Source organism: Coenobita brevimanus, chromosome 29 (assembly GCF_032717465.1).
Source record: "Coenobita brevimanus isolate Jiangsu-jjx chromosome 29, ASM3271746v2, whole genome shotgun sequence".
NCBI lineage: Eukaryota > Metazoa > Arthropoda > Malacostraca > Decapoda > Coenobitidae > Coenobita > Coenobita brevimanus.
This window is the reverse complement of record NC_136982.1, coordinates 1,254,520-1,279,877: the sequence shown is the minus strand read 5'-3', so window position 1 is coordinate 1,279,877 and position 25,358 is coordinate 1,254,520. Positions and strand designations below refer to the sequence as shown.

General features: G+C 45.1%; 1 protein-coding gene across 7 annotated transcripts in view; it reads left to right on the top strand.

The window, feature by feature from the left end:
* Window positions 1–25,358, top strand: part of Pka-C1 (Protein kinase, cAMP-dependent, catalytic subunit 1) — a 417,464-nt gene that overhangs the window by 330,633 nt on the left and 61,473 nt on the right. For 2 of the 7 annotated variants that reach the window (XM_080268791.1, XM_080268794.1), the window contains exons 1-2: window positions 9,327–10,534; window positions 10,869–11,600. The exons of 3 other annotated variants lie outside the window; for them this stretch is intronic. In XM_080268791.1, the coding sequence (XP_080124917.1) occupies window positions 11,264–11,600 (337 nt within the window). In that variant the 5' untranslated portion in view covers window positions 9,327–10,534; window positions 10,869–11,263. Of the gene's footprint in view, window positions 1–9,322; window positions 10,535–10,868; window positions 11,601–25,358 lie in introns of those variants that run through there. 2 more of the 7 variants (XM_080268792.1, XM_080268793.1) reach the window with 2 other exon arrangements.

Here is a 25,358-nt window from a genome sequence, read left to right as displayed (position 1 = left end):
TTGCCCCTCGTTCTCTTGTACCGCGTTCTAGTTCCGTGTTCTCGTCCCTCGTTCTCTTGTTTCTTGTCCTCCTGTTCCTTGTTTTCTTGCTATACGGGGAGGCATATATTTCCTTGTTCTGCAGGATTAAATTACCTCTGCTGTATAATTAACAACTTTTTTAACAACTTCTATAACCTCGATATTTTAACTCAAGGTATCAATTGGCATAATATGTGGGTATGTTTTTGTTTCCTTCAGACGATTTTCCTCATCTTAGGGAGGCCTTTTGTAGTGAAGGGGTCTGGGTAAGGCAAATCTAGCCCCCGTAATGTATGCAGGGATGGATGGATGTGTGTGTGTGTGTGTGTGTGTGTGTGTGTGTGTGTGTGTGTGTTCTCTACCTTCAGACGATTTTATTCAGCTCACAAGACGCCGCTTTCCTTACCCTCCGCCGCCGATTATCTTGATATTTACTGATGCGCAGGGACTGGCTGGTTCTGGCGGCTGGTTTTTATCTGCTGAGTTGCCCTCGTATCTCTCTTGATCTTTATGAGGCCTCGTATTTATGCACGTTTAATATAATCTTGGTGGATCAGTTAGTGTCTGTGAGAGGTGTGGGGGTGTGTCGGAGGGTGCTTGAGGTTAGGGGGGTGCCAGAGGGTGCCAGGGGGTGAGGGGTGCCAGAGAGGTGAGGCGTGGTAGAGGAGTAAAGAAGGGGTGAAGGAGTGCCAGTGGATGTGAGAGGGTAATTGGGTGGCAGGGGTAGAGGGATGCAAAGAAGGGTAAGGGAGGTGAGGGGAGGTAAGTGGGTGTGAGGGTGTGTGGGGGTGGCAGGTAGGTGTGAGGGTGTGTGGGGGTGGCAGGTAGGTGTCAGGGTGTGTGGGGGTGGTAGGTGGGTGTCAGGGTGTGCGAGGGTGGTAGGTGGGTGTCAGGGTGTGTGGGGGTGGCAAGTGAGTGGCAGGGTGTGTAGGGGTGGTAGGTGGGTGTCAGGGTGTGTGGGGGTGGCAGGTGGGTGTCAGGGTGTGTGGGGGTGGCAGGTGAGTGGCAGGGTGTGTAGGGGTGGTAGGTGGGTGTCAGGGTGTGTGGTGGTGCCTTGCCTTGCTTCCATCTTCATGCTGGCGTCAACATCTTGCCCTCCGCCGCAGAAAAACCAAGATGATATAAATTGCTTAATGACGACAGACGTTCCTTGCGCGTTGGTGTGGGTCAGCGGGGGAACTTTCTGCTGCGTACCCAACAGTCGAGGGGAAAAGGATAATATTTCACCTTTCTCCACATCTGCCAGATTCCCGAACTGAGACTTGTAATATTTCTCTGCTCGTAAATTCGCCTGCTATACTCTCTTCACTTTAATTTGGCCCAGATTTCCGTCCTTTAGTAGCTTATTGCACGTAGCTCAGTGGCAGAATATGAGTGCTTCGTCTCTACATACTTTCCAGAGCACTTCGTCGTGACTAGTACCATAATCTAGTGTTAATCTGTTGTTGCAACTCGGCATTCAGGATGGGACTATAGCAGTTTTAGGCCAAGTTTAAGCAAAAAGAGTATAGTTTCTCTTGTGCTTCTCATTTCCCTCTGCTGGCTACTGTTATACATTAATCTCCTTAATACGATGCATCAGGGAGGAAAGTGACGGATATGCACTAAAGGTGAAACAGACGCACTGATAAAACCGTAACAGATGCATAATAATAATAGGTGAACTTAGTATCCGTGACTCAACTTAGGAACATCCAAGTTTTCATTTTACTTCACTTCTTATTTTACGAGTTGGTTAAAGGGTTCAGATCAGGGTTGGATTGGATGGAAAAGATGGATGACAATAATAGCACACTCACAATAATAATAATAATAATAATAATAATAATAATAATGACTCCTTCAGGCAGATGACATTTTTATTTTTCATTCTGTTCCTGGTAACGTCAGACAATCTATCGAGGTTGGAAAGAGATCTGTAAGAGTAAAGATGATACAGTATTGAAGGCTGTATTGGAAATATCAAGAATAACATCATAAGCACGTCGTGGAATTGAAGGGGTTAACTTGGATATGGCTTAGATGGAAGAGGGTTAATATAGATTGAAGGGATTAACTTAAATGGAAGGGGTTAACTTAGATGTTGCTTAGATAGAAGGGGTTAACTTTGACGAGGCTTAGATGAACGAGTTAATGGACACCAAGTTGCGCCAGTCTAGTATTCATGGTCATTGGGGGAGTTGGCGGAGGTCGCAAAAACAAACTTGTAATTAGTGCATAGTGGTGCGTAACCTGAGGCTTGCTGTGCTTGGGCCAGTTGGTGTGACCCTGCTCGCTCTCACCTGCCCACACCTGCCCTGTATGTCGGAGGTCAATTGAGGACGACTACTATTTAACAGCTGGGGATTACGTTGAAGCATTTTTTATTTTTACTCTTGCTGTCTCCGGACGATTTTATTCAGCGATGGTACCTGTATTTAGTTTTAGGCATGGAAGGTTTATGAAAGGCTGTATATAAGTCCTCTAGTTCGAAAAATCTGTCCTTAGCAGAATAAAATCGTCTGTTTGTAGCAAGAATAAGTTGAATACGGTTATTGCACATGAGTTTTATTCAGGTCAGTTCCAGATGATTTTATTTTACTAAGGGAGATCAGAGCTGTCGACGGCATCACAAACCATCTCCAGTAACCATGCCTCTGTTCTTGTTGCTCATAAGAATATGGCTGAGGTTAACCCAGACGATTATGTTCAGTAGAGAGAAATTCTAGCAGGCAAAGCGCAGTGGTTGGTGATTTTCAGGCATCGCCACTACCACTTATCCTGTTAAAATAAGAATTGTCTCTCATCAAAATAAACTGTCTTTTTTTCTGGTTTGATGATTACAGCAGTCACCCACGAAAAACTGAACTATATTATTTTCCACATAAAAACACAAATTCAGTAGGACGTAATCGTATTTGGTACAGGGAGGAGAGGCGATCTTAATATTTTGGCTATACTCTTTACCTATAGTCACATATCGTAGTTTAAGCAGTATTATGGCTTATACTGGATACGTATATCGCGTTATATATGAGAGCATGTACAGTATTAAGGGTCGGTAAGTAGGAAAATTTCAGAAGAATTAAGAACTTGAATATAGAAACTGTAATTCCTTTTTGTCATCAAACAGTACTTGTAATTTTATTGACATCCATTCCTCACAATATATATATATATATATATATATATATATATATATACACACACACACACACACACACACACACACACACACAATAGAATAGCGAGAAACTGATTTAGGGCGTCGAGGAGAGTGGTGATGAGGATAAAAGTTGCAGATGTAAATAGTCTCTTGCTAGAATATTAAAGCGTTGCATGGAGGGTGTGTTAAATATCTCACTGCAAAATATATATAAAGAATGGGAGAGAGAGAGGGCAGCCACGTTGGTGATGAGTATACTGTATATATAAACTCGTGCAAGAATATTCCGTCGTGAATGTTGTTGCACGGGTGTTTAATATCTCACCTTCCAAAATAAAGATAGAAAAGACATTTACTTAATATACTCATGGGAAACCAGGTTAGGACGGTGACGACGCTGGTGCAAAATAAAGATAGCCACGTACAAGAATATTCCACCATGTAAATGTGTACAGAGGTCTTGTTTAGTCTTCTACTTCCTAATAAAGAAAAATAATAGAAATAAAAGGGTACGATGACGACGACGGCAATGATAATGATGATGATGATGATGGTGATAATGATGATGATGGTGATAGTGATGATGATGGTTTTAAAATAGCCCTGCGCTAGAATATTGCACTGTGAAAGCTGTTGTACGGAAGTCCTTGAGAGTTGAGACGTGGGAGATGGGGAGTTGGGAGGTGGAGATGAGGAGTGGTGGGGAGTTGGGGTGAGGAGGGGTAGGGCGTCAGGGGTGAGGAGGGTTGGGAGTTGAGGTGAGGAGGGGTTGGGAGATGGGTGGTAGGTGGTGGGAGTTGGGAAAGGGAGAGGTAATAGACAGGAGGTGATGTGGGAGTTGGGATGAGAGATGAGAGGACAGGCGAGAGGTAGGAAATGGGAGATGAGGGATGGGGAGGGGAGGTGAGGGGCAAGAGATAGGAAATGGGAGGTGAGGAATGGGGAGGGGAGGGGTGAAAGGTAGGAAACAGGTGAGGGCTAGGGATGGGAGGGGTGAGAGTGGATGGGGGATGACGTCTGTACCATGGAGCATCCCTTTCTTCACCATCTGCGTCACCCGCTACATAAAATTAACTTCCACGACGGTGTAAACTTGCAACGCTATAAACAGCACATTATAACTGCTCTCACACACACACACACACACACACACACACACACACACACACACACACACACACACACACACACACACACACACACACACACACACACACACACACATCGTCCATATCGTCGAGCAGTAGTAAGAACATAAACAAATACCTAAAGGGTAAAGAAACATTGATATTCACCCCATTAATTCCGGTGATTTTTCCTCCCCTTCTCCCTCCCAATCTCCCCTTTCTTCCCTCCCTCGATCATTCTTGAGCCGATCAGAGTGGTGGACGAAGTTTGTTTCCTGATTTTCCCTTTTAACCCAGCAGTACAGTTGGGGACCTAAACGAAGACTCGATTGTTGTGTGTTGTATTGCGGGGGAAACTTGTACCTTAGAAGAAACTGATAATAATTCTAAACACCTTTTATACCGCGATTTATTTTTAGTGTATTCTTGCAGCTTCCAGACGATTTTCATCATCTTGAGGGAAATTTCTGGAACATCTGAGGTTAATGTACCCATCGATCAGCCTCCCAAAAATGTTAGGCACGTCGAAGTTGACATATACCGAGAGAGAGAGAGAGAGAGAGAGAGAGAGAGTTACAGGATTCAAAGGGTTAATGACCTTTTTTACAGTCGGGAGATATTAATTTTAAGCCGTCTTTCCTATCCTTCACCCCCTCCTCTATCTTCCCCTCCCTCCGTCCCTTCCCCAGTTCTTCCTCTCCCCTCCCCCAGTCCTTCCTCCCTCCTTCCCCAATTCTTCCTTCCCCCTTCCCCTATCCTTCCTTTCCCCTTCCCCTTTCCTTCCTTTCCCCTTCCCCAATCATTCCTTCCCCCTTCCCCTATCCTTCCTTCCCCTTTCCCCAAGCCATCCTCCCCCCTACCGCAATCCTTCCTTCCCCTTTCCCCAATCAATCTCCCCCCCTACCGCAATCCTTCCTTCCCCCTTCCCCTATCCTTCCTTCCCTCTTCCCCTATCCTTCCTTCCCCCTTCCCCTATCCTTCCTTCCCCCTTCCCCTATCCTTCCTTCCCCTTTCCCCAATCTTTCCTTCCTCCTTCCCCTATCCTTCCTTCCCCTTTCCCCAATCTTTCCTTCCCCCTTCCCCTATCCATCCTTCCCCCTTCCCCTATCCATCCTTCCCCCTTCCCCTATCCTTCCTTCCCCTTTCCCCAATCTTTCCTTCCCCCTTCCCCTATCCTTCCTTCCCCAAGTCCTCCCCCCCACCCCTCCCCTTCCTCCTCCCTAGTGCCAAACAGCTAACATTCCTGGTGGGTGGCTGTGTTTATATATAAGATCTCAGGACACCGTCACACACACACACACACACACACACACACACACACACACGTATATTTATGTGTATACTCAAAATGTACTCAACACACATGAGACGCACACAATCTTTCATCCGTTCACACACACACACACACACACACACACACACACACACACACACACACACACACACACACACACACACACACACACACACACACACACACACACACACACACACACACACAGTCGCGTCCCGATATAAAACTTAAACAAAGAAACCCAAACTCGACCCCAAAATAGATTCTGGGTCTGAGAGGAACAACAGTGTGTGTGTGTGTGTGTGTGTGTGTGTGTGTGTGTGTGTGTGTGTGTGTGTGTGTGTGTGTGTGTGTGTGTGTTTGAATGGATGAAATATTAAGTGTGTGCGTCTTCATGTGTGTTGAGTACATTTTGAGTATACACAAATATACATGTGTGTGTGTGTGTGTGTGTGTGTGTGAGAGAGAGAGAGAGAACTTTCAGGATGGTAATGGTATACACTACGGGTAATTAGTACTACCTAACACACACACACACACACACACACACACACACACACACACACACACACACACACACACACACACACACACACACACACGAGAGTACCTAGGCTTAATAGAATCTTCCAACGTTAAATACAGTGCTAGAGTTGCGCCGATGATGAGAGGGGTAATGTGGACCGTGATTATCGAGGCTCTTTTTACTCGTTTCATCCTTGGCTTACCCTGAACCTTTCCATTTCAATCGGATAAAACGTTAACCTAATCAAATGACCACGACCTGTTATCTCTTCTATTAAAAAAAAAAAAAAAAAGGAGTGTCAGAAAAATAATGCATAATAGATAGACTGTGACCTTGATTGAGTGTCTGTTGCTATAATTAACTCTCTGTGTCGTGCGAGGTCAGACTAACAGCGGATGTAGGAAAGGAAAAAAAATGAACTGAAGAATGTGCATAAAAAATATGTGTGTGTGAGTGAGTTCCCATGCCTTATCGTTTATCCCCCCCCCAACCCTCTTGTCCCTTCCTACTACCAGCCCACAACACACACACACACACACACACACACACACACACACACACACACACACACACACACACACACACACACACACACACTAATTTAGAGTACATGAATGCCCCCTTACACATGCACTTACACTACACCCAGACTCGCACACCAGTACGAATACCCAGACACGGATACATGCAAATGTGTGCACGCAAACACAGGCACGCACACACTTGCCGGTAAACATGTACAGGGAAAATTACACACACACACACACACACACACACACACACACACACACACACACACACACACACACACACACACACCATCAGATATCAGACAGCGACTCAGTGAGGCTTCTGCTCTAAATACTACTTTTTTTTTTTTCTTTTTTTTATAGGATAACTGGCTGGCAGGTGTATGTGAAGCTCATCTGAAAGGAAAAAAAATAAAGAAAAATATACGGATGCTTAGGCCTAAGAAATGGGGCCAGGATTCCAGGGGCTTGAATGATGTGTTGATGAGTATGTGGCCCATTTCATTTGCTATGCTGTTGATCGTTCTCACACTCCTGTACTTTCTCAGTGTTTCTGGATCCGACCTTACTCCGGCTATAGGTGAAGAAAAGGTTGTGATGATGTTGGTAATGATGATTATGGTGGTGATGATGATGACTGGTGGTGGTGATGATTGAAGAGGATTGATTGGTGATGATGGTGGTGGTGGTGGTGGTGGTGGTGGTGGTGGTGGTGGTGGTGATGATGATGATGATGATGATGATGATGATGATGATGATGATTTTTTGCAATATTAGTATTGCAGTGAAGCCAGAATGTGTAACCAATATTCTACACCCATTCATTGCGGTTCGTGAGAGAGAGAGAGAGAGAGAGAGAGAGAGAGAGAGAGAGAGAGAGAGAGAGAGAGAGAGAGAGTCGAATAAAATATAAGACTCGCTTGTTTAGAAAGGTTTGTAACTAAGCAAGCGTGAAACAAAGCAAGGACGCCACCGTAATGAGTTTAATTATATTGTTACCTGTATTTAAAGTAATCTGTCTCGATATTTAAAGATATAATTAGGACGTTGCCATAGTGAGTAGATAAATTATACTCATGGTAATTAATGTAAGCAGTGTCGATTGTAAAGGTAGTAGATAATGTACAATAGAATAAGAAGGTGGAGTATGACAGTCAAATAGCCAGCGAAGAGGTGTTACGGACAGTCAGCCAGAATACATGTGTGTGTGTGTGTGTGTGTGTGTGTGTGTGTGTGTGTGTGTGTGTGTGTGTGTGTGTGTGTGTGTGTGCGCGCGTGGTGGCGTGCAGGCATTTTGTTTCTAAATACTACCACCCCATCCCCACCTCCTTCACCTGTGTTGGCACCTGCCCACTCTTTCTCTCACTTAATTTCAGCTCGTGACCTTGGTTTATGAAGATGTACCTATAATTCTGAGCCAAGGTGAGAGTTTTTCATCAAGGGGAAACTTAGGTAACCGTGAACACTTATTTCTGAAAATGATTAGTAGTTTACAAAATATACTCCTTGGGTTTCAGTTTATTTCACTCCATTTTATTATTTTTTTGGTACATTTCCAAGGTGAGAGATTTGCTGATGGTTTCGTCTTTTCTAGTATTTTATTCTAGCTGACTCTAGGCGATATTGGTTAGTTGAGAGTGAGTCATAGGAGCCTGAGTGAGTTGTTAGTGGTTAGAGGGAGTAAATTGGAAAGTGCGTTCTTGGGCTGAAGGGGTTAAAGCCTTGAAATAGCGACGAATTTTGTCGTATTAAAAATCTTATCTCACCTTATCTTTGAATGAGAGAGAAGGTTGTGATGACGATGATGATGATGATGAAAGTAATGGTGAGATGGTGATGATGAAAGTAGTGTTGATGATGATGATGGTGGTGATAGTGACAGTAATGACGGTGGTGTTGATGATGATGATGATGATGATACCTAAAATACGAAGGCCATGCAAAATACTCCACACTTTTCTTCCTCGGTTGCGTTTACCTTCTGTGTGTGGGGTGGTAGTGCGCGTGTGGAAATGGAATATAGTTTTTTTTTCCTTTATTCTTTCTTAGTTATCACGTGGTAGGGACGCTGGGGGAAATTGGGGATGCTGGAGTGTGCAGGAGCTGGGCGGAGGGTGAGGGTGCGTTGGAGGGGTGAAGGGAAGTGAGGGCGGTTTTGTAGAAGGGATGAGGGGGTGAATGGTGTGTAGAAGAGGTAGGGGGTGAAGGTAAAGGATAAGATATGCAGAAGGGTGAGAGACAAGGTACTGGGTGAGGGTGAAAGTTAAGGTACATAGAGGAGTGAGGGGTAGGGTATGCAAAAGGGTGAGGGATGGGAGACAAGGTATATGGAAGGGGTGAAGAATCAGGGTGAGGGGTAGGGTATGCAAAGGGTTGAGGGATGAGAGACAGGTATATAGAGAAGGTGAGGGGTGAGTATGAGGTGTATGCAGAGGGGCGAGGGATGAGAGACAAGGTATATAGAAGAGGTGAAGGGTGAAGGTGAGGGGTATGCAGAGGAATGAGGGTAGGAACGGGTGGGGTGGTGGCAGGTGTGTGGGGGTATGAGGCAGAGGGCCAGTGCCTCCATGCCCTAGTGCCAGACTTACCCTCACCCCAGCTGCTCTTGGCACCACACCACCACCACCACCACCACTTACAGTTTCCATAGAGTGTGTGGGTACAGTGCCAGTGCCATCCCGGGACAGTGGAGTGTGGTTAGGTGGTGGGGGACAGTGCAGTGTGATGGTACTGTGGAGATTATAGTGTGTTGCTACTGTGATGTGTAGTGTGGTGGAGGAGAGTGTAATGTGAAGGATATAGTGGCAGCACCATCCCGGAACGGTGTGGTGTGGTGGTGGGAGATTATAGTGTGGAATTGTGGAAGTGGAGTATGGTTGTGTGGTACTGTGAGGGAGTATACTGTAGTGGTGATGTAATTACTAGTACCAGTGCCATCCCAGGAGAGTGTAGTGTAATGTAGTGGTGTGGGAGTGTAGTGTGATACTGTGGGGAATGTATTGTGGAGATACTGTGGGGATTATAGTGTTAGTGTGATGTGTGGTATGGTATGTTGGTGTTCAGTGTGGTGTTGGGGAGAGTATGGTGTGGTACTGTGGGGAAGTGTAGTGTGATGGTGACAGAGTAGTTTGCTAGTGTGGAAAGTATTGTGTATAGACCTACAGACAGTGTGAGAGGATAGTGATGTAGCTGTGTTACGATAGTTTAGTACAGTGATGTATGGTGAAACTGCTTGTGAACTGCAGTGAAGTGTTTAAGATGTAGTGAGTGGGGCTGGAAGTGTGCAGTGGGAAGCGTCGTGCAAGTGCAAAGCATTTCGTGACGGATGCAGGGGCAGTGATTGCAGTGTGATGTGGAAGTGTATAATATTCAGTGACTGCTGCTGGGAGTGTGCATGTGTGAAGTGTAGTAGTGTAGAGAGAAAAGTGTGGTACGGATGTGTTTGCATGTGGAGGACCCCTTTTGGACACTGTTTTTCATCTGTGGACACGTGCAGTGAAGTGACAGGTGATGTGTAGAAGTGTTTAAAACGAATCGTGATGTGGGTCGTATGGAGTTAGGCAATAAACTTTCATGGTGGACAGGTGTTTAGATGTGAATTACTGTTCCGTGAGGTATAAGGACTGTGACAGATGTATTTAAAGTACACATAGGATTACATGGGAAATACAGGTAAAGGAAGTGTTAAAAAAAATCCTGTGCAGTAGGGGTGGGGTTGCATGTGGCTGCTCGCCTGTGTACAATAAGAGGCTTTCATCGTTGGCCAGGTGTACGCGGGCCGCCCTGTCCTCGCACCGCCATCAGGTAAACCAGGTGTGCGAGACTCAACACACCTGTTCTGTCGACTACTGCGTCCAATCTCGTCCCCACCTCTGTGCTCCCCTGTTGCTGGTAAAAAAGGAAAAGATAAAAGTGTTCATATTTTGATTATACCGGCTTTCAACATCGGGACCTGAGGAAAAAAAGTGTGTGAAGAAAGGCGAATGTTTGAGAGACGTAAAGCTTATATTGTCTGCTCACACTACACCGACTGAACCGCCCATATACTAAATCACATGGCATTCAGCGTTGAGACTTTGAAAAATCAGAAAAAAAAAAGAAACATTAAATGAGTGAGGGAGCTTGGAGGGTAAAAATGATATAGTTTGTTGCATATATATTCTTTGTCCAAATTGAATCTTCTTCCGTGATGGCCATTGAATTGTTTATATACTGATTCTTGCAGGCTCTAATCGTCGATATTTTGATATTTTTGAAAGTGTGAGAAGAAAAGTGGAAGTGAGTGATAGATCTAACAGATGAATACATATGTACATGGTGTTTACTGGCTGACTAGAGTGCATTTTCTCCTGTAGTTCATACATCACATCCTCACTACTTTGTAAAAATTAATCAGTGAAGAAAAGTGAAATCGAGATAGACATGGGAAGGTGACGCAAGAAAAGGTCACCGCCTATTAAAATCACTAGTCCGTTCTTTTGTACTTAGGACGGCACCAACCACAGCCCTCCATTAATATTTATTGAGTCTTATTAATCTCAAGGTTAGGCCAGTGCGCTCGTACAAGTGAGGATGCAGGGAGTGGTGAGGTGATAGTGGTGAGGGAGTGGTGAAGGAGTGATGCGTCTCTCGGAAGGGTGTAGCCACTCCCCAGGCGCGATGGGTGAGACTGCAGGCGGTGGAATGGGCGGCCGGACCCTCTCCCTGCTCTCACGCTTCACCCTCAGCAGGTCAAGTAGCAGGCGCTCAAGCAGGAACTCAAGCAGCAGGAGGAACAGCAAGAACAGCACCACCACCCACCGCAGCGTCCATCTCAGCGCGGCCCAGGAGGCAACTGAAGACGTGGTGGTGAGCGGGGATGAACAGGAAGGTGGTGTGGGCGTGAAGACTCTGCTGCAGTGGGCGGCGGGCGTGGTACACAAAATAAGACCCCCCTGGCTCGACTCTCCACTCTCTTGTTAGTATCCTGATCCATACACTGAAGATAAGCAGTTTTTCATTATCATTATCGTCAGAGTCATCATCGAGGATAAATATAGTTTCACCATCATCTTCATCATTGTAGACAGTCTCACCTCTTTGCTATCCAACTCTCTTATACAAAAGTAAACCGGTACCCTCAGCCTCTCGTACTTTTATATGTAACTGGTCAACTTTGTCTTCCTCATTCTGTCTTTCCCATTGCCTACGACCTCCAGTCTTTTGAAGGGAATGTGTTTTTAGAAAGCGATTTGTACCGGTATGTAAACTGTTATGATCAATTCAAAGATGTCTCTTTTATTCTTTACATATGTGATTTTACTCGTCTTCAGCTTAGGAGAGCCTACCCTCGTAATGAAAGGGTTAGTGTGTGTGTGTGTGTGTGTGTGTGTGTGTGTTTTTGGAAGCTGTTGGCGATTTTGGTCATCTGGTAAAGAAAGAAATTGGAGGGTGGGCTATGTTAGTTTGACCTTTAGAGAGACCGTGAAGTACTGTATTTGGTTATAGCTAAAATGCGGTTGCTGGTGTTGTTTTGTTTTGTCATTGTTGTTGTGGTCATTGTTTTTATTTGTGGTGGTGGTGGTAATGGTGTTGTGTTTTAATAGGCGGTAGTGTCACTGTTCTTATTGCTCATGTTGTCTTTGCCTTTGTTTTCGGTGCTTTTGTGTTTGTTGTTATGACCCAAGTGGTTTTTATTTTCTAACTGGCAGTAAATAGATAAATCAAGTGATATCTAGAAGCTGCAACGTCCCCCAGTCATAGCAACAAATAGAAGCGAAGTGAGACAATGGCGCCAACTGATTAAGCAATAGAGATTAGGCAGCTTTGGTTACCTGTGTACTGTCTACGTCTAGCCTTCAGGTCACGTGGGAAAGGGGTACCAGATGAATCACCCTTTCTTATTTGGGGAGAAAGGAGTAAGGTGGTAGGCATGTCACGGAAACTCAGGAATAAATCTTTTGCGTGCCACTGTGGATGTCCTTCTCCTATACAGGGTGTTTCAGAACTACACCTGTCCAAATTCCACACGAAATTAAGTACACACGGCTTGCTTCTCGTCAGTTTCAGTTTCAAAGCATGGTGACAAAACTCGCTAAAAGCACTGGACTTGAAACAAGGATGGGGCTTCAGTTCAGCACGTTTACATGGTCGTTTTCCACGCATTTTTTTTTTTTTTAATTGCCATACTCCAACGCCACAAGTGCCCACTGATCGTGTGGAAGGGCCTTTAGGTGAAACAAATGCTGAATGAATTTGTGTGTGTGTGTGTGTGTGTGTGTGTGTGTGTGTGTGTGTGTGTGTGTGTAATTAAACTCGGACTTGCGTGCAACTCTAAACAGGTATAGTTATCGAGGGCGAGACTAGCACATTGCACAAGAATGCGGGACCAGCACATTCAAAGGCAAAAACTTGTGCCTGAGAAATGCAGTTCTCTTGAGGCACGAGCGATGTGGTGGAGTAAGGTGAGGTGAGATGAAGTGGTGTGAGGTGGTGAGATGCAGTGGTGTGAGTTGACGGGAGGTTAGGTGAGTTGAAGTGTGGTGATGTAATGTGAGGTGGGATGAGGTGATGTGAAGGGTGAGGTGATTAGAGTTGACGTGGGATGAGGTAAGTTGAGATGAAGTGGGGTGGTGTGAGTTGAGTTGGAGTGGAGTGAGATGAATACAGTGAGGTGAATTGAGTTGAAGTGAAGTGAGGTGAGGTGGGTCCATGGCGGTAGGGGAATGAGAACAGTGCGTGATAGAGCCACGTCACGTCACCGGGTGTGGGTGAACATCGATTAGTAGTGACAGTTCCGGCTACCTACACACTCCTGCACCATCACCCCCTCTCCCTCCCTCCCTCACCCTCTCTCCACCATCCCCTCTCCTCCTCTCCTTCATTCCATTCCTCCCTCCCCCCTTCCTTCTGGTCTCCACTCCTCCCCTCCCTTCCTCCTTCCTTCCTTCTCCACCATCACCCCTTTCACGGAGAGGCGGTGGTCTGTTGGTTAGCACATCGAGGTCGCAAGATCCCGAGTTCGATTTTCGAGGCCGATCAGACTATTGGTAGCAGTTTTTCATATGCCCTTGTTCAGCCAGAAGTACAGTTAGGGACCTGTGTGTAACTTTGATTGTTGCGGGTTTGAATCAGGAGACAGAATGGGTCTTGGGAGAGAGAGAGAAAAAGAAAGGATTGTTTACTTATCGCTTTCCACTTTTTTCCTTCCCTCTCACTTTTACTATTAGAGAGAGAGAGAGAGAGAGAGAGAGAGGTTTATGCATTCTAAGCTGAATAAAATCGTCAGGAGGTAGCAAGAATAACACTAAATCTACGTATTCAGATTAAAAATGATTTATACATTTCCTTTGACATTTACCTGATCTTGACTCCCTTCATGTAAGTCAACATGAGCCAACTGCAGCTTCCCTGGAGGTCATTGTGTCGCGAAAAAAATACATAGAATTTCAAGGGTACTGTAGGTAAAAGATACATAACGGCAAATCTGTATCATCGTTCTGACTTTATTACACACACACACACACACACACACACACACACACACACACACACACACACACACACACACACTTAAAATATACGTATGACGCCTAATCTGTATCATTATTCTGTTTCACACACACACACACACACACACACACACACACACACACACACTTAAAATATACGTATGACGCCTAATCTGTATCATTATTCTGTTTCACACACACACACACACACACACACACACACACACACACGTGGTAGGTAGGATCTAGAAAGCGACCGTTTTCATTTACACTCTTAAGGATAAAATGTGTTTTCTCTTAAGCCATACAAGTACCACACAGTGAGCGTAAATATCAAGTTTTTAAAAAGACAGCAGAACAAAAATATTTATGATAATGATTAATGATTATGGCGACTTATTTTAGGCTTATTATGTCCTAGAAAATGCTTAAGTTTATCCCAGAAAGTGCGTAAGATCTTTTATGAACACGCACTACGAGCGGGCAAATTGCGTAAGTTCCGGCCACTGCAAGAGGACGTTACTAACATAATTCGAGATGCACTTAAGGGAAAAGAATGGTGTTTTACTTTTACCCATTCAATCTGGTGACATTTATTTTCATTATTTATTTATTTATGCAGCCAAAAGGAGTTAAGTGGTAGAAGTGTAAATGCTGGCCGTATTTAACACCTCCATGTCTGTCTCCCCAAGAGTAAATTCAGATCGTCTTCTAGTAGGAATATTTGAATTTAAACTACATCATTGGAATGAAGTGGTTAGCCCCTTCACTACGAGAGGTCTTCCGTAAGCGAAATCGTATGAGAGAGAGAGAGAGAGAGAGAGAGAGAATCCAGTGGCCTCTTTATTGGGTGCTTCAGCTCAGTCGATGGGAGCAGCCGAGAAAACACTGACAGGCGGGGTGCATAGATAGATAGATAGATAGATGGATGGATAAGTTGGTAGGAAGGTAGGTTGGTGGGTAGGTAGGTACAGCTTGCGGATAGATACAAGCATATGAAGAGATAGATAAATATACTGCAGACAGATAGATGAACGAATAAGTAGATAGATAGAGATACGTAGACAGACAGATGTAAATAGATAGATGGATAGATGGATGCCATGTGCCGCGAGTCGTCCATACTGGCCCGTGGTGACCTACATAGGCCTAAACAGAATGTACAGGCTAGGTCACCCCTCCCCTGCCATTGCCCTTCCTTCCTGTGCCCCCATCCCCTCCCCTACCCCTGCCTTCTCCTCCCCTTGCCCCTACCATTCCCTACCACCCCTGTCTGTGTCCCTATCCCTCCCATTACCCTTACCCCTGCTGCTGCTCACTTCCCCTGCCCTTCCCTAGCCAGCCTCGTATCTCGCGTATAGGCAGTGAAGGTGAATGGTAATAAAACGATACTGACGGCAAATGCTATCGTACCCCCTTATTCTGTTATGTGGGTCATCCTACTCACCACACACACACACACACACACACACACACACACACACACACACACACACACACACACACACACACACACACACACACACACACACACACACACACACACACACACACACACACACACACACACACACACACAATATACGTATGACGCCTAATTTGTCATCATTCTATTACGCGCACACACACACACACACACACACACACACACACACACACACACACACACACACACACGACGTAATTCCATTGTACAGTACGTGTGAAATATATGTGGGACGGAGACCTATCATGCTTAATAAACATAGCCTCTTCCGAAATATCCGTAATATATATATAAAGAACGTACTGACCGTCTCCTTACTTGCCAATAAAGCTTTCTCCCTCTCACCTCAAGGACTATATATTAATTTTACTCTTTATATGAGAGTATTTTCTTCATCTTAGGCGTCGCATTGATTAGACGTGTTATTGAAAGATCGATCCAACCCCACCAGCAGCCCGAGAAGGTCCGAGCTGAGTAAAACCGTCTGGTGGTAGCAAAGGTGAATGCAGAATACGCCCTGGTCATGAAGGGGTTAAGTATGAGGGTTCAGAAAGCCTCCCAGTCCCAAGGGAAACAGTAAGGGAAACAGCAAGGGAAAGAGTAAGGGAAACAGCAAGGGAAACACTGCCTTACTGTTGGTATCGGTGGAAAGCAGTTGTATATCCCCCGTGCCAGAACCAGGCCTCTATCCCCTAGTGTCATATTACTCAACCGCATTCTTCATTCTTCCTGTTTCCTAATTAATTCTTTCTTCATTCTTTCTTTTCCTAGGGCATTCTTCATTTATTTTTTCTTTTCCAAGGGGTTCATTCATTCTTTCTCTTCCTAGGGCATTCATCATTCATCCTTTCTCTTCCTAGGTCATTCTCCATTTATTTTTTTCTTTTCCTAGTGCTTTGGGCTTCATTCATTCTTTCTTTTCCTAGTGCTTTCATTATTATTTTCATTTCCTACGTCATTCGTCATTCATTCTTTCTTTTCCCAGTGCATTCTTAATTTATTCTTTTCCCAGAGCATTGGTCATTTTCTTCTAGTGCATTTTTCATTCATTTCGTGTTGCATTGTTCATTGTTTCATTCATTCATATTCTTCTAGTACATTCTTCATTCTTTTCCTGTTGCATTCTTCATTCATTGTCATTCATTCATTTTTTCCTAATGCATTCTTCATTCATTCTTTCGTGACTTAGTGTATTCTTCATCCATGATTTCTTCTCCTAGTTCATAGCAGTTAATTCCATGTATTTTTATTCACTTCAGCCTTCAGAGGAGAGGGTGAGGAGGTGCAGGTTACCCCTTTCATCCCCAGGCCGTCTATTTTATTTTGTCTTGTTTTCTCCTCGCTGACTTCAGACGATTTTATTCATTTTAAGAAAGCCGTTTTGTATTGAAGGGGTTAATGAAGGCTGTATCCAACCCCTCGAGTTAAAAAAGAAATCTCTCCTAATCTGAAATACAGCTTCTGACGGCAGCAAAAAGAAAATTAGAAAGACATTATTACAGTGAAGAATTAAAAAGTAAACCCCTTTTTTTTACTGCTCCGTGTCTCTCGTATAAACACGTTTTGAAATTGATGCTCGTTGTAAGGTGTTTTAATTTCAAAATCCTTGGTGTTCAAATGGAAGAAATGTTATGCAAAGTCGCGGCCTGGAATATCACTCCACCTTTTGGTCGAGGAATTGCGAAACTTATACACAATCATATGAAAAGTTTGTTGTGTTTCGAAGATAGCGTCACTAAATTTTCAGAAGTCATTGTTCACCGTCTTGCTATTTATCGTAAGACAGTGGTTCGATATGAGAGTCCCCAGTAGAAACATATTCGAACTGGTCCAAGACTGGCCGAAATTGTCGTTTCCTCTCTACAGAATAAACACGTCCTCTGTACATGGGTATATTTTCTTCCATTAAAGATAAACAGTAAATGGTGAGAGACATACCATACTCTTTTTCTTTCATTAATCAATTAATTTTACCAGTGAGGAATCTAATACCTTCTGTTTCCTACAGATGCATTCTTCATTCATTCATTATTTATAACAAACGTAATACTGTTTGGTTAATATAATACTTTATGGATGTACAGTTTTTTTTATGTGATCACTGTTGCGTATTTTGTTGTAGTTATTATTCATCCATGAAAGCTGTAAAATGTGTGATTGATCAGGCGGATGACAAACGTGAGCAATATTATTTAATTTTTTTAGTACTGTTTTGTAGTTTTCTATAATTATCACCATTAATTTATTATTTATTTGTGTTTGTATGTATATAGTGTGGTTCTTGAGTGATAGATGTTAATTTTTAGTCACGGTATATGAGTAATTTTTCGTAACGTGCCTTGGTTATAAGTATTCAACCGTCTATATTCGTGGGTATGGGTGTGTTAAATCTCCCTGGGTATGTTAAATCTCCCTGGGTATGTTAAATCTCCCTGGGTATGTTAAATCTCCCTGGGTATGTTAAATCTCCCAGGGTATGTTAAATCTCCCTGGGTGTGTTAAATCTCCCTGGGCATGTTAAATCTCCCTGGGTATGATAAATCTCCCAGGGTATGATAAATCTCCGAGGATATGTTAAATCTTCTTGGGTATGATAAATCTCCCTGAGTTTGTTAAATCTCCCTGGGTATGATAAATCTCCCTGGGTATGTGGTGTGTTTATTGAGAGGAGCGACATAGTTATCCCCCCATGACCGCCAAGGAATGTGATTGGCGTCATTGTTGGGGTTGGCTGCCTGGCCCGACTGTCTTGAGATCACACACCCAACTTATCCTTCTCCACCACGCCTCTCCACCCTCCACCACCCCATTCCACCCTCCACCACCCTATTCCACCCTCCACCACGCCACTCCACCCTCCACCACCCCATTCCACTCTCCATCACGCCCCTATACCCTCCACCACATCGCTCTACCCTCCTTCACCATCACCGCATTCTTGTTTCACTACCACCTCAACCACACTCTCACCTTCATCCACCCTACCTGCCACTACTCTAATCTCCACCACCCTCCACCACTATCAACTCAGTCTTCCACCTCCACCCCACCCCCCTCTCACCCTCCACCACCATCACATTCTTCTTCCACTTCCACCCCACCCCACTCTCACCATCCACTCCGCCCGCATTTACTCCACTACCCCACCCCACCTTCCATCACCACCATCAGCTCATTCTTCTTGCACCTCCACCCTACTCCACTACAGTCTTCCTTCACCGTACCCCACCACACCAGCCTCCATCATAATCCTCCACCTCATAGCTTTAATCCTCACCCTTCTCAACCCGTCCACCTTAGCCCACACCCTCGTTCTTACCCTATCCAGTCTCCTACGTCTTCACCCTACTGAGCTGTCTGTTTTCACTCTATTCATTCTCCATCACTCTCGTTCTCACCCTATCCAGCCTCCTACCTCCTCACCTTTATCACCCTGTTAATTCTATGCTCTCACCCTGCCCATTCTGTATACTATCACCCTATTAATTCTGCTGCATTCTTTCCCTATTCATCCCCAACGTTCTCACCCTATTCTGGCCCTTCCACCCTGTATCTTCCCCAGCATTCTCACCCTGTTAAAGTCTTCCCACAACGCTGTCACCTTGTTCAGCCACCTCGATTTGGTGTGCATACCTCCCACCCCCACCCACACGCACGCACTCACCCCCACCCACCAACCAACACCCACTCATCTTCCACTCACCCACCTACACGCACTCACTCCCACCCACACCCTCCCACCCACACGCACTCACTCCCACCCACACCCTCCCACCCACACGCACTCACTCCCACCCACACCCTCCCACCCACACGCACTCACTCCCACCCACACCCTCCCACCTACACGCACTCATCCCCCCATCCATCCACCCTTCACCCACCCACCTACACGCACTCATCCCCCCATCCATCCACCCTTCACCCACACGCACTCATCCCCCCACCCCCACACCCTCCCACCCACACGCACTCACCCCTCACTCACCCACCCACCCACCCCATCTCACAACATATTACTTGCCGCTTCGCCGAACAGACTTTGGCAAGCTTTTCCAATGGGGTTCTTTAGTGAGTCATTGTCCTATCTACGTCTTATATTTAGGTATTATTATTATTATTATTATTATTATTAGTAGTAGTAGTAGTAGTAGTAGTAGTAGTAGTATTGTTATTATTATTGTTGTTGTTATGTTGTTGCTGTTTGTTATTATTATTATTATTTTACTTAGGCCATGCTCTCCAGTGTTAACCGTCTCTCTCTCTCTCTCTCTCTCGGAAGAGATTAGAATTATCAGTAAACCCTCCCATACAATTTATTTATTTTTATTCTCCATACCAGAAGACGATTTCCTTCAGCTTAAAGGCGGCTTTCTCATCCCTTCCTTCCATGACGATTTTTGTGTATATTTGCTTCAGCCAGACGATTTTATGAAGGTTAGGAGGGTAGGCTAGTGATGGGATTAACGAAGGCTTCATCTAACCCCTCCAGTGCAGAAAGCCCCACGTCAGCTGAATAAAATCGTCTGGCAGCTGAAATGTAAAAATGCGTACTTATTTTGGTGTTCATGCATTCTCGTTAAGTGCAGGTGATCGTGAGGCAAGAGACAGAATAAACCCCTCCCCCCCTCCCCCCTCCCGCCCTCCCCCCCTCCCCCCCCGACACTGTCATCCCCACACCCGTCACAGCGTCACTACGTCCTTTAAGCGCGTCACTTCCCCTTCCGGTCATGAGGGGAAATCGTCAAGATGCTGATGATGATGATGGAAAGGGGACGAGGATTATGATGATGATGATGATGATGATGATGTGGAAAGAGGGAGAAGGTTTTGATGATGATGATGATGTGGGAAGGACATGAGGGTTGTGGTGATGATAGTGATTATGGTAGTGGTGGTGGAGGTGGTAATGATGATGATGATGTTGAGACGGCATGAGGGTGGTGGTGGTGGTGATTATAATGGTGATGATGATGATGATGGCGATGGTGGTGGTGGAAAGCGGATAAGGGTGATGATGATAATGATGATGATGATGATTGAAGGGGAAAAATGACATAGCTAACAAAGGTGTCGAAGATGGTGAGGAGTAAAAATGGAAGGGTAATTTGAAAGAGTGACAGTCATGGTGCAAGATAGGATGGGTGAATGATGGAGTGGGGAGAGTGTGACGTGGGGGAGAAAGGAAGATAGATGGATGGAGATGGATGTGGGTAGTATGTGAACGGATGATTGAAAGGATGGAGGGGATGATGTACGGTGTGAAGGAGGTTAAGTGAGTTAACTGGGAAACATGATTGGACTGAATTTTTGTAAAGACGGAAGGGTACTTGGTTTGATGTAAAATCTGAGGGACAGTTTGTTGGATAGGCGATATGAGTGGATGACTGAAAGGATGAAAGGGATGGAGAGTGAGCAGGTTGAAGGGTATGATGGAGAGAAGTGTTTCCCATACATTGATTGCGACCCTAAATACAGTCTGTTCCCACCCTGTTGACCCATATTATGATGGTACAGGTAGTTTTGTTATTATTTATAATTTATACATACTCGTGTGTATGTGTGTATATTATAACCGGGTATATATATATATATATATATATATATATATATATATATATATATATATATATATATATATATATATATATATATATGTAAAATTTAATGATTGTGTGAGCCCTGCCTGTGTGAGTTGTCTTTTGATGGACAGAGCACAAGGCAGGTCATGCTGAGTATCGAGTCCCACGAAGCAGTGTTATTTTGCTACCGTCAGACGATTATATTCAGCCGAAGGAGAAAAATCAGATTGTGAAGAGGTTGGCAAAAACTGTTTAACTCAGTCACTACAGTTAGTTTTTCCAAGCTAACATAATCGTCTGAAGATAACAGAAATAAGCCGAAAAATGTCATTGGAATGAAGGGGTTGATATCCTTGCATAACGAAGTGGATTATGGTGATGAGATGGTGATGTTAATCTGTTGTCAACGATTATGATGATGGTGGTGGTGTTATCGGTGGTGATGATGATGACTGTCTCGTGGCTGGTGGATGGATTGATGGATGGAAGATGTGAGGGTAGTGGATGTGTGATATGGATAAAAGGGAGGAAAGTGTGGTGGTGGTGGTGGGGGGGGGCGCCAAGGACAATGTGACACTCCAGCTGTTCCCTTCACCACACTACTACACCTCACACCTAAATATACCCTCACCCCCTCCCCCGCCCCCCTATCCCTCCCCCTCCCACCACCCCTTCTCCACCCTTCCCTCTCCCCCACCACATATCTTTTCTCTCTCCCCACCACCCCATCACCCGTCAGTCATCTCTCCCTACCCACTACGCCTCCCTTCCCTTCCCTTTCCATCACCTCCCCCTCCTCACCTTCCTCTACAACTTTTTTCTCCCTCCCCCTCACCCCCTACCATCAGTTGTCTTTCGACCTTATCCCTGCCACTTCCCCTTCCCCTCTTTTTCCCCTTCCCTTTCCCCTCTCCCACCCTCTCCCCTCTCCTCCCGCCATTATGTCTCGCCTCTCACGCCTCATGGGGTTGACTTAGAGAGAGAGAGAGAGAGAGAGAGAGAGCAAAGGAGAGGGCCGTGCTTTTCCTCTCTCTTACCTAAAAGTTATTACATTTGTTATAAAGTAATTACATTAGTTATAACTCGTATATTGAACAGCCTCCAAAGGGCAATAGAGCCTTTGTACTCCTTTGACTGATGCAGGGGAGGGAAGGAGGGAGGGGAGGAGAGGCAGGGGATTGAGGGGAGGGAGGGAAGAGTATGGAAGGACGGGGTGGGTGGGTAGAGGGAGAGACGGTGGAGGGGGACGAATAATAACCAAACCCACACCATACCACTGGCCTACCACCACTGTCCTCTGTTTCACCGCTTGTACTTTGTATCTTACCCTCCCTCCTTCGTACATCCCCTTATTTACCGTTTTTAAGGGGGGGGGGGCAGTAGAATGGGGGGTAATAAGGGACTAGTGAGGGGGAGACGGAGGGAGAGGAAGAGACTGAGCAGAATACATCAGAGGGAGGGTGAAAGGGGAAGAATAGGAAAGGATCGGTGAGGAGGAAGGGGTAGGGAAGGACTGGTGCGGAGGAGGGGAGAGAGGGGTAGGAAAGGACCGGGGAGAAGGGAAGGGAATAGGGAAGGACTGGTTGGGGGAACGGGAAGGAGTAGGAAAGGACGGTGAGGGGGAGGGAAGGGGGAGAGAAGGATTATTGAGGAGAAAGAGAAGGGGAGGGAAGGACCGATAAGGGTGAGGTTCAGGGGGCACAATAGGAGCTAGACAGGGGGAGAGGCGTCTGGTGAGGGGGTAGAAGGGATGGGAGGGAGGGGGGGTTTGGTGGGGAGGTTGAGAGTGGGAAGGAGGGGAGGGGGGGAGGGCCAGACGAGCCGGAGGGTGTTACGAAAGGTCAAGGGTGAGGGAGGCCACGTGTAACAACTAGTGACCTCTGATAGCGTCACTCTCCCTCCAACCCGAATCACGCAAACATAACTGCATCGTATTCTGCCTCACATAACACGATTCTCCCATACTTCATCCCTCTTCCTATATTCATTCTCCTTACAGTGAAGACATTACAGTAGAAACAACCTTACGAATTTCTTCTCTAATTCCGCGTACTGTCAGATATTTTAAGAGAGATTCACGGTAATAAAGAGGTCGAATCCTCTAAATGTCCTCGATCCTGTTCTTTATTGCTGAGTGAAGGGTTATATTTATACTAGAAAAATCAACTCATCCCTTTAGATCGTCGATGTATGTTAGATTTATGTTATTCCCGCTAGACATCTTCCCTGAACTGACTGGCTCAAACTGCCTGGAGAGAGAGAGAGAGACAGACAGAGCGAGAGAGAGAGAGAGAGAGAGAGAGAGGAGCTGTATAATGGTGGTAGTTTTGATGAATATAATAAATTAGCGAAAAGTTGTGCTTGCAAGAGGGAGATAGTGGGAAGGGGTGAATGAAACACACACACACACACACACACACACACACACACACACACACACACACACACACACACACACACACACACAAAGGAGAGAGAGAGAGAGAGAGAGAGAGAGAGAGAGAGAGAGAGAGCTGTTAGGAGGTGCAAATTAAATCCATTGTGATGAAGGGTAAGGTGTCGTTTCCCCTGTCTCTTAATTGCCTTTCCCCATCAACTTCATCCAGTATTTTTACCTGTGTGCACTTCATTAACACACACACACACACACACACACACACACACACACACACAATAATAATAATAATAAGAAGAAGAAGAAGAAGAAGAAGAAAAAAAAAAATAAGAATAAATAAAAAAATGTCGTCCTGAAAGATAGTAATTGTTTCTCTGTACTGTAATATCGTCTTTACTTCATTATTTAGGTATTTATTTTAGGTATTTTATTTTAGGTACACGGTGGTCACTTTACCTTGACCTAAAACTGCCATCTCTCCATCGTGAATGCTGAGTTATGGTAATAGATGAACACTACACTATACTAGTCACGAAGAAGTGCTACAGACCGGATATAGTGCCACAGTATTGTCTTTTACGTGAAGTAAGCTGCAGAAGGATGAAAATTTGGGCCAAGTAAAAGTGAATGAAGTATAGTGTGTATTTTTGGTTTTAAGGGACGTTTCCACAAGTTCAGTTTAATCGCATTGAGTGTAATAAATAATAATAATAATAATAATGATGGTGATGATGATAATAATAATAATAATAATAATAATAATAATAATAATGATAATAATAATAATAATAATAATTATAATTATAATAACGCACTAAAATACTAAAATGGTAAGCTTCTTCAGGCCAGTGAGAGAGAGAGAGAGAGAGAGAGAGAGAGAGAGAGAGAGAGAGAGAGAGAGAGAGAGAGAATACTTGCGAAAGAGAGAAAGGGAGAGGAGGAGAGCAGCAACAGCAAAAGTGGACTACCCTAGCAGCAGCAGGAGGAGCGGTGTGTGTGGGGAAGGGGAGGGTTGGGGGAGGGGGAGCCTGACGCAGTTGTATTGATTACCGGGTGTGGCAGCGCGCGCAGTAATTAAAAAAAAATATATATATGAGAGATAGAGACTGGCGAGGGAGTAGTGGTTGTGAATGACGCTGAGTTCGTCCTTGGTGTTGCGGACGGCGATGTGGACGAGATGGTACTATTTATAGGTGGCGAGAGGATAGAGAGGGTCAAAGAGGGAGGGAGGGAAGGGGGCGGCGCTCCCCTCGATGCGGTACGGGAGGGCTGTATGACTTGTCCCACCTTCTCCAGGCCTATCTAAACCTCTTCTCTCCTTTCTCTCCACTTTCTCCCTCTACCTCTCAACCTTCCCCCTCTCCCTGTCTCTCTCCACCTTCTTCCACTCCCAGTCTATCTCCACCTTCTCCCTTTTCCTCACTTCCTATCCTTACCTTTAAAATTTTCTCTCCACCACTCCCTCCCACCTCTTCCCATTCCTCACCTCACTATCATTACACCTGCCCACCCTACCTCTCCACACCTCTTCACTCTTTTCTTCCCTCTTCCCTCACCCCACTTTTTCCTCACCTCTCCTCTCTCCTCCTTCATGTCACCTTCTTCTCCCCATCACTACCTCACCCCATCACCCCCCCCCACACAAACTTCCTCACCCCATCACTCCCACCCACACTCTCCCTCACCCCATCACACTCATTCACCCCGCCACATCCTCTTCCCAGTCCATTCTTTCCTCCACTTCTCCCCACCACTCCCTTTC